Source organism: Cyphomyrmex costatus, unplaced genomic scaffold (assembly GCF_001594065.2).
Source record: "Cyphomyrmex costatus isolate MS0001 unplaced genomic scaffold, Ccosl1.0 scaffold127, whole genome shotgun sequence".
Taxonomy (NCBI): domain Eukaryota; kingdom Metazoa; phylum Arthropoda; class Insecta; order Hymenoptera; family Formicidae; genus Cyphomyrmex; species Cyphomyrmex costatus.
In genome coordinates this window covers 491836-503306 of record NW_017275249.1, presented here as the reverse complement: position 1 = coordinate 503306, position 11471 = coordinate 491836, and the positions used below count along the sequence as shown (strand labels likewise).

General features: G+C 28.4%; 1 protein-coding gene across 1 annotated transcript in view; it reads right to left on the bottom strand.

Moving 5' to 3' along the window:
• LOC108782428 (odorant receptor 46a-like) overlaps positions 1-11471 on the bottom strand; it is a 37301-nt gene that overhangs the window by 20742 nt on the left and 5088 nt on the right. Inside the window, exons 2-4 of the mRNA XM_018550707.1 lie at positions 10195-10575; positions 7201-7405; positions 3533-3689 (exon numbers count right to left, since the gene is read on the bottom strand). Coding sequence (XP_018406209.1) covers positions 3533-3689; positions 7201-7405; positions 10195-10575 — 743 coding nt within the window. The remainder of the gene's footprint in view (positions 1-3532; positions 3690-7200; positions 7406-10194; positions 10576-11471) is intronic.

Sequence of the window (11471 nt, the reverse complement as noted above, 5' to 3'; positions counted from 1 at the left end):
CAAAAAATATTCCGAAGATATTATAATAAAGGTAAATATATTATACAGTAGCTTGGCACCATTTGATGACCAGTCAACAGGTCGCCATATACCGCCAAGAGTGTACATAAAAAAATTTAGAGCAAGCATTTGCATATTTGAATCGCTTCTTTTCCAAACAATTTATCAAATGTTGTGCAAAAGTAGTTTCTTTCTACATGTAAAGCATCTAAAAAATGGTTTTGAAAATTATCTTTTTTGAAATATATTAATTAAATCCTATAGTATGTATTATACTTTTATGTTTAAGAAAAATTGAATTTATGTTATAATTTAGCAGATAGTATAATATATTATAAACTGTAAAATTATAATTTTAGTAAATTCTATACAAATTAATATTTAAATCATACATTAAATATCAAATGCGACTGTAATAAATTTCAATCCACTTGCAATAAATTTTATTTAACTTACAAGTTGTGTACAATGATATCGCATATTACAAATTGGATGACTTTATTTAATTGGAGTATAGTTCATAATTTGTGGGAATATGACTATAAAAGCATAAATATTTATAAATATTTATTGTGCACCTCTTTCAGGAAATTTTATTTCTCAGAATTTTAGCTAGTATTAATGAGAGGATTAACAAATACTATAACTGATGTAATATGTTATTTTATTATTATATGATTAAATTTCATTTAAATGTAACCGAGCACATCTCCCGATAGACTACGCATGATATAGATTTGCATTCTTTAACGTCTTGACAACCATCAATTACAGTCATTAAAAAATCGACATGGAGTCGTTTAATTATTTATTATGGGGCGTATGTTTCTTTCCATCTTCATGAATAATGTAGTAACTGTAATTGTAAAAGTTTTTCTACTTCTAATCGTTAAGGGATGTCCTCCTTCACGGTCATGCATATTGTTTCCTATTGAATAAAATATTTATATATTTTCATGTTCATCGGAAGTACAAAGAATATCATATTTTCTGTAAAAACTCCTACTTTATTACACAAAAATGCAAAACCCAGTATGGCGATAAAAGTGATGTGTTATAGTTATTGTAATTAACGTGTGATATATTTCTCATGGTATTTTTCTGTACCAGATCATATGTGCATGATCAAGGTATGGCAAGTGTTTAGGAAAATACGTATATGTATATTAATCGTACTACATATATATATTAAGTGTATAAATAAGTTTTTGCCCCGTTTAACAAAAGATGGCGCCACCAGTATGTTATGGTTAAAATTGTCTGCTGTAAAACGTCATATCTTAAGGTTGGACATCTGGCAACAACATAACCTTGAAATGTTAGTGATTTTGTATCAGCATCATATATCTTTTTTCGTGTGAAAATGTCGAGTTTTTTTTTGAGCCGAATAAGCGTCATTTGCGGGAGCTTGTTTAATTTGAAGAAATCTGCAGCTGAGGCGCATCGATTGCTTGAAGCATATGGTGGAGGTTGCCTTAAGTGAGAGAAGTTGCCGTGAGTGGTTTCAAAAATTTAAGAACGGTGAATTTGACGTCGAAGACAAAGAACGTAGTTTCGACGTGGAATCCACCAATTACCAGAAAGTTGGAAAAAAGTAAGTGGCTAGCGATGGACAACACTTTTAATAAAACATTAGGTACCGTTCTTTCACAATAAATGCCCAATTTTTGATGAAAAAACGGCGGAAACACTTATTTATACTCCTAATATATGCATATTTTATGAATTGCACGTTGACTTTTTATGTAAGAATTTAATTAGGAATTATGGTGAGTATATAATAAATAATATTATTCATTTTTTTGCACTGTCTATTTTAGAGCTGGAATTAAATGGTGTGGCATTGATGAATCTCACCAATTTGTTCATTCATTTTGTTTTGAATTAAATGCATTTTTGAACAAACGAAATGCACTTTTTAAAAAACGGACCGAACTAATTTGTACACCTAATATTTATTTATTAGGTATAACTTTATTTTTACGCTATAGTTAAGTTTGTGTCTGCGAAGGTTATTTCATTCACACCCTCAATTTGTACAGCCTCTATTGATTAATATTACTTGATTTATATTTCAAATCGTTCCAAGTAGTTGGACCCATTGTTACTATCGATTTCAATTAACCAAGTCACGTACATAAAACACATGCATATACACATATATACATATCCATCTAACAGCAATTTAGAGAGCAGTTATGATTTCCGTAATCATACGACAATAGAATGATAAGTTTGAACCAATATCGATAATCTCGTCGATTGTGAACATAAATTGACATTTCGTTTGCTACATGTTTAACATAATTATAATTAATATTGCATTCGTTTTATTGTTGTCAGATGTATCTATGAGAAGAGATTGCGGAGTACAATAGTCATTTATATATATATATTTTTTTTTCATTAATATGTACGAGTAGAATAAGGAAAAAAAAAATATATATATATATAAATGACTATTGTATTCCGCAATCTCTTCTCATAGATACATCTGACAACAATAAAACGAATGCAATATTAATTATAATTATGTTAAACAAATTATGTTGGCAAAAATTGAACAACAACAGTTCTCTTGAGCAGGATCTGTCATTTCAACTAGCGTTAACAAAAATATAATAAAAATTTTGAAGACGCTACCGTCATGACGTATACGAAGAAAATTTTATATTTAAAATTACTATAATGTGGTAGTAGTTGCAGACCATCATGTAATTATAAAATTTAAATGCTATAGCCATTTTTTTAAATAATAATGCAATATAATTTTTACACTTTTTCATAGTAAAAATTTTTATAATGTAAAGTCAAAACCATTGTATTGCAAAATACGAGATAATATAGCTACGAGAGATAACGGCACACACATACACACACACAATTTATAAAATATTCAGATACTTTTTAACAATAAGTAAATGTCAACATGAGTACCAACTATATATATAAGTGTACACGGTAATTATATGTATCAACCATATGTGGGTGCAATATATGGCGTAGACTAAAAGACTACTATACTGTTTTTTGACTATATGCTAAAACCAAAATTATGCCGCTTGTATATAAAATCAAAATATGCATTATTCATTAGTTTGTGTAAAATGTATATATATTGTATTCCACATGCATCTGTTTGCGTTACTATTCTAACAACTTGAGCTAAAGTAATTTTAGAATAATGAATAAGGAAAGTTAAAATAAATATGTAACAAGAAGCTTTAATATGTTACTAATTGATGAAAAACTATTTAACTCCTGTGTCCAGATACACATCAGTTATTTATATTTTATTTTTTAAGTACATTAAATGCCGAGTATGACGTTTTTATGATCTGAAAGAAGATAAATTATAGAAAAAGTTATTCTATAGAATATTGTGTAGTTATTATTAAAAATTATTAAAAATTATTAAAAATTATTAAAAAATTTGATTATATTGCGACTTTACGCCATGAACATCAATAATATCGCATAGATTTATTTGATCATTAAAGTACTTATATATATCATAACAATACTATACTAACATTGTTGTAAGACTGAAGAGATAGAGTTATCAAGAAGCTGCTCGTGAATTTTATAGGAATTGTGCTTCCTATCATGATTATGAGCAACTCTTTTTTTTCGTTAACTGATAATAATGGCCAGTCCATACAATATATAGCGTTTCCTAAGTTCATACTCTACCAATATATATATATATATATATATATACACACAACATATAAATATACAGTTTTTGAACATGGCCGAGACACTACCGCGTCTCCTGATATATATACAATATATAAATGAAATTATCACTTTACAATAATACTGAATCTACTAATACTTATTAATATTTATCACATGGTCTTCAGTTAAACTATTTATTACTTTTCAGTTATTTCATAAACACAAGCGTTTTTACATGTTACTGAAATAGTAAAATTTCTAACAGTGTATATGCAGACATATATATGTATTATATATGAAGTATATATATGCATATATTGTATATATATATAGCTTATATATGTGTATATGCCGCAGCTTTTTTGCAAAAAGACGGTTATCCTACTTTAGCCTTTTTGTAAAAAGACTAGCCTTTTTTCGAAAAAGCTGATTCCACAAAAAGGCTGCGATGTATATATACAGGATGTTTGAAATGTGTGATAATTCCTTAATATTTTGAAAACTAAGTATTTTCGAAAAAAATGCTCAGACAAAAGTTGTAAGATTTAAATAAAACGAAGAAAATTTAATTCGGCTAAATACAGGAGTCACGGCACGGTAAGAAGTGAGCAAAATTTATAAAAAAATATTTAATAAAACATAAGATATGTGATTACATCGACGTTAGATATTTTCGGACGTTTCGGCTATACATTTTAGCCATCCTTAGCAGAACATTAACACTAAATATCCAAGTATCCGATAGGAAGCACAATTCTCGGCCAAAGAAATTTCCATGCTTGTTGGTAATAAAATTATGTTATCTAAATATTAATAACAATGATGTTAGAAAATATATTTAAAATTAATTAACGTAATTGACCAAAATTTATGCTTACCAAGTGGATCCAAGGTAAAAACAAAAAAGTAACATAGTCACTTAAAATTATTACATAATAAATTAAAATAAATGCAGAATAATCTCGTCAAGTTATAAAGATCTTAAAAGAAAAAATCGTCTAAATTCTGTCATGTTCTAATTATCTAATTGATTCTAAATACGACACAATGATGACAAAGCGCCAGAACACACAGGAATGACATATATGTATAATTAAAGATATATATTTTATTTATTTACAATTTACCTAAAATATCTATGTACGTGCGGTCTAATTCATCGCAATTATTTTGTAAATTGAGACCTTTCTTTTGACTCTTAATATGAATATTTTCTGAAATAATGCGCTTATTATAATAACTCTTCACATCCAAAATTCTCACATTATCCTAATCAAAATCGTGATTTTGTTGCATCCTATGCTCCGATACAACAAATAATGCTCTTGATGTTCTGTGTATATTATTATGATGTTCTTTTACTCTCGTTTATAGTTTCCTACCCGTTTGACCTACATAGGAAGCATCACAATCATTGCAATTGATTTTGTAAACCACATTTCTTTTTTGTTCATTTGAAAGACGATCTTTATGTACTTTAATAAATCTATTTAATTTATTAAAACTGAAAAAAGACACCTTTTGTTCACTGTCATTAATAATGTTTTTAAATTTATCTGATATTTCCTGAATATAAGAAATTGTGAACCATTTCATCTTCTTTTTAATGTGGAGAATATCATTTCTATTTGTTGTATGTTTTGTTTTTTTAATCAAGAATGCAATCCTCAGTTATAGTCTTAAAAAATAATTCAATGGAAAGTTATTTTCAATCGAAATTTTATTAATTTTAGTCAATTTTTTGTGAAATTGTGGATGCAAAAGATAAAACACTTTGTCAACTAAACCCAATATCACACCTTTTTTTTGAAACATTGGATACTGAGAATAAAGTCAAAAATCTCCCCGAGAACCACGGAGTAATAAGAAGGAGATCAATCTCAAGCGGTCGACCATGAAAAAGATGGGCTCGAAACACGGTATCGGAAAAACGCTGTATAGAAGAACTGATCCGAGCGCACCTGTCGGAAAAAACATCGCAACACATCGAAATGTAGTAGGTTAGAGAAAGCAAAATATATGTCACGTGACAGTCAATACTTCTAACTTTTCCCACGATGGCACTAAAATCATATTTTCTTGATTTTTCATGGGGTTTTCCGAAACCGTGTTTCGAGCCCATATTTATTCTCGAGCTTGATCTCCTTCTTATTACTCCGTGCCGAGAACGTAGGTTTCTGAAGTCAGTTCAAATTTTAGAAAATTTTGCGCATTTCTTATCGGGATGATTCCTACATACAAGGAAGGTTAGGCAACTCAAAAATTCAAAAAATTCTGAAACTTTGTGTGCAAGTAGAGTAATTCATCCGTAACACAAAATTATTTTTTGTTAGTGCGGAATTTCACTCCACGGCAAGGGGGTGAAACACCAAAAAATCGATTTTTTTCTTTCGAAACGAATATCGTCGAAACTATAAGAGGTACAAAACAATTTCCAATATAAAAATTGAATGGTTTTAAGAGTATACTTTAAAAATATAATAAAAAAATTTTTTATTTATTTATTTAATACCGCATCCCCACTCCTATTTTAAAAAGTTATCAAATTTTTATATAATTAAAATTAAAGAGCATTTCATACTGAAAACAACGATATATATTATAATTATGTTACGCAAAACCATTTTCCAAATATAAATGGAAACGTTTCTATATGCAAGCCCCGTATGCATTTGCCTCATACCGCGTTGGCTGCGTGAAATAGTTTGAAAGGTAAATACAATAAATGCATCAGTACAGTATCAGTACAGCAGCAACTATTGAAATAAGTACTTTTATATAACAACAGCACTAATAATAATAATAATAATAATTTGTCCGACTGCTAAAACCAGTCAAATATTTTTATGGTATATAAAGAAATGTACAAAAACTTAAGACTAAAAACAAAGCATGAATAAAGAAAATATTATTTTTATAAAATATCGTGCATATTGAATTAATCATACCGGAATATTGAAATTGTAGATCTAATATTTATTATTTTAAATAATTTTGTTAATTCACAATAGCACTATTAATTAAACAATCATACCTAATCAATTTTTGTGTTAATATTCTTCTACAAAGAATACTAAGTCGTTGAATTTGTAAAAGTCAATTTTACCACGTTTGATTATTAAAATGCATTTATATAAAGCGATGCATACTTACAAATTAATTATTATTAATATACATTAATATACATGTTTGGAGAAATAAATGTGTTTAAGTTTAAACATTATAAACCAAGTTCCCTTCTTGGTTGTTCAAAACAAAAAATTTAGTTTTCGAAATATTAAGAGACACCCACACATTTTAAACACCTTGTACACACACACACACACACACACACACACACACACACACACACACACGTATTCATAGACTAGTTTCAAATCAACCAGATAAGCCATTAGATTTATTTCTATCAAAATTTTATAACAAATTGATTTATACAAAAGTATACGTGATACTTTATATTACCTTACTAATATACATATATATCAACGATACGATTTATAACATGTCGATAGTTACCTTAAGAATAACTTCGTTTCCAGACCAGCAATAAATATAAATTTGTACAAACATGCCAATAGTGTATACTAAAAAAGTTGCAGTACCAGACAATTCTGTAATATGTATTGACAAGTAATACACACTTGTACATAATACCAGTATGCTTGCAAAGAATTGAACGAAAAGCACCTGGTTAAATATAACGTTTACCGTTTTGGCGTATCTGTAATTGTTTCACATTAGTCGTGCGTTGCTGTATGAGTTATATATATATACATATATATATAAAGTAATTATACATATAATACTATCTTAATACATAATAATGACAATTACAAAACTCTCGATATTAAAATATAACAAAATGATACAAAGGCAAATGAGAGTTAAATTATTTGACATTTGTATTATTTTGTTATATTTTAATACATAATTTTATAACATGATTCCTATATTAATCGAAAAAATGTAAAAAGACTTTAGCATATATGTATATATATGTGAATATATAGGTCATTCCATGCCAAGTGGGCCACTCAAAACTTTGGGATTTTCGATTTGGCTGAAATTTTGATGTATTATAGTACCCATCGCAAGAAGCTACCATAATTTTTTTTAAATTTTTTCATCAACATAGTCATGAGATATAAATTTTTTTCAAAATTCGCATTTTTCAAAATTCGCAATTTTCAAATGCCTATAACTTTGCGAAAAATAATCCAAACAAAACGTTTTTTTTTTTTAAATTATGTTTTTTTCTCTAGTTTTCAAAAAAAAAATACCAAGAAAAGTTTCAAAATTGTTTTTTAATTTTTTTTGTAATTTAATGTAAAAAATTATTAATTTTTTAAAGTATGACACTTAATTTTTTTAAAAAAATTCTCAAAAACTTAGATTTATTTGATGATTTCTAAGACTAATTTGATCGTGAACAAATTTTTTCTTCTATTTTTTTTTAATTTTGTATTTTTTACGCAATGGAATAATATGAAAATCATAATTTTGTCATGATCTACAATTTTTTTATTTATTCTCAATATAATAAATAACTTTGATATTTTTACAATATTTTTTGAGAAATTGGGAGTTTCTCTTATAATTAAAAAATCAATAAATATTTTTCGTCGAGAAGGTATCAAAATTTATTTTCTTAAACGTTTAAATAATTTACATACTCTACATTCCTCAGAATTAGAATACTCTTTTACAGTAATACAACCATTTTTATTAGGTTTGATACAATGTAATTTTTGGTAAATATATAGAAAAGGGAGCCCCCCCCCCATGATCTTGACCTTGACATATGTTGTCAAGGTCATGACCCTGAGTAACCTCCCCCAGGTTTTAGGTGGCGGTCACTGTCCGTTAAAAAGTTATTAACAAAAAAAGTTTCAAAATTAACGTATCATTTCTGCCATATATGTATTATAACAAGTACTATTTTACATCTCCTTCTGTTTAGAAACGTTAAACTTTCCAGGCGAAGCAACTCTCACCTCCCCCAACCCCCTGCGAAGGGGCACACGACTTCTACGATTGTGTTCCATTCGTTATATAATGATTATGAGTCTATTACTTGATATTTCACACACACACGGGCGGGTGCAAGGAGGTGGCCTTCGTTCACCACCCACACCGTCGACAGAGGTCTGCCCCGACAGTACAATCATAGCAACAGTACAATTGCTTCGCCTGGAAAGTTTAACGTTTCTAAACAGAAGGAGATGTAAAATAGTACTTGTTATAATACATATATGGCAGAAATGATACGTTAATTTTGAAACTTTTTCTGTTAATAACTTTTTAACGGACAGTGACCGCCACCTAAAACCTGGGGGAGGTTACTCAGGGTCATGACCTTGACAACATATGTCAAGGTCAAGATCATCGGGGGGGGGGCTCCCTTTTCTATATATTTACCAAAAATTACATTGTATCAAACCTAATAAAAATGGTTGTATTACTGTAAAAGAGTATTCTAATTCTGAGGAATGTAGAGTATGTAAATTATTTAAACGTTTAAGAAAATAAATTTTGATACCTTCTCGACGAAAAATATTTATTGATTTTTTAATTATAAGAGAAACTCCCAATTTCTCAAAAAATATTGTAAAAATATCAAAGTTATTTATTATATTGAGAATAAATAAAAAAATTGTAGATCATGACAAAATTATGATTTTCATATTATTCCATTGAGTAAAAAATACAAAATTAAAAAAAAATAGAAGGAAAAATTTGCCCACAATCAAATTAGTCTTAAAAATCATCAAATAAATTTAAGTTTTTATGAGAATTTTTTTAAAAAAATTAAAAGTGTCATACTTAAATAAAATTAATAATTTTTTACATTAAATTACAAAAAAAATAAAAAACAATTTTGAAACTTTTCTTGGTATTTTTTTTTGAAAACTAGAGAAAAAAACACAATTTAAAAAAGAACGTTTTGTTTGGATTATTTTTCGCAAAGTTATAGGCATTTGAAAATTGCGAATTTTGAAAAATGCGAATTTTGAAAAAAATTCATATCTCATGACTATGTTGATAAAAAAATTTGAAAAAAATTATGGTAGCTTCTTGCGATGGGTACTATAATATATCAAAATTTCAGCCAAATCAAAAATCCCAAAGTTTTGAGTGGCCTACTTGGCATGGAATAACTCATATATATATCTCATTTACTAGAACACACACACACAAAAGCTATTTTAGACATTAATTTTTATTCTGCACAGAATTACATTATAATAAAGGTAACGTTGAATGTACTCTGTTTTAAAAGTCGTGCTAGTTTTCTATTGACGTTAGTTTTTTTTTTCAACAAACGGTAGTTATTTATATTTTTAAATTTAAACGCTATTTAAAATAACCTTTATAAACATCAATGATTAACATTATATTAAACAATAACGATTTTTAGGTACAGGAAATAAATAACGTTTACACATGCAGTCACATACGCAAATAAAAATGGCATTTGAACGTATGCATAAAAATTCTTACGTAACTTACTTGTAAATACTGAGCTGATGACGTATACACTCCGACAGTTCCGTTTTATCTTTGTTCAATAAAGAGTTTGCACGTCCTAGATATTTATTTGTTTTATTAATTATTAATTTATGTAGACGACTTTCGAATATTTCAAATTGTGCACACGTTTGCAAAATCAATCCGAAGACTAAGGTTTCTGTGCCAACATTTATTATTGTGGCAAAAATTAAAGTTACAATCTGATGAATTGATATAATCCAAAATATCGTAGATACATTGTAATTGCATGGCAGCCATATTCGATAAGGTAAATGACCTTGCATAATGTTTAATACTGATCCTATTGTAACGCCTGTAACGGAACCTGTTGCTAAAAGTGAATATTTTATCGAGCATGATCTGCAAATGTAGAATCAAGATGAAATTTTATATAAATTTTTATTATCATTTATATATATTTTTAAATTAATTTTATCAATCAATTAATTATCAATAATATTAATTTATACTATCACTTAATTCTCGGTCCTTATATTCAATCAATTATAGAACTGCTTCATTTGAATCTTTTTCTCGTCATGCAATCATTTTAAAGCGTTATCCTTAAGTTTTAATATAATGTGTAATAAGTGTCGGTGCTGCAAATTTAATCTCAAAAAATGGTAGTGAAAATTACCCAGACAGCACAGTATAAATGTTTAAAAAATGTATTTATAACATATACATGTTGGACGTTTAGACATATTAAAAACATCCGGATTAGGCCCATGAATATTTTAAAAATATTTTAAAAACATCTCCAGGGGTGGGTTCAGAATGAAAATTTTTCGTCCGGACAAGGGTGTCCACAGGTAATGTGACGTCACACACTTGGACGTTTTCATTCTGAACGAACAGAACGAATCTATAGCAGTGTTACTAGTGGGGCCGCGTTTTCTCTCTCTCTCTCTTTCTTTCTCGCTCCCATGGATGCATTTAGAATGAACCAATGAATGCCCGGACGACAACTTTTTACCTAAAAGCGTTCGATTTGACCGGATGTTTCGTCCAGACGTTTCACCCAGATCGTTTAGAATGGGTTTAGAAAAACACCCAGGCTACAACTTTTCGCCGCACTCGAGACTGCGGCAAATTTCACCAGACATGCGCAGAGAAGCACTATTTATGCCTACGCAACCTATAAGAACCATATGATGATATGATTTGAGGTTATTATTATGTCTCACGCCATTTTAGCACCGAGACACTTCCGTATTTAACCGTGATAAATAGAATAATATAAATTATAAAGAATA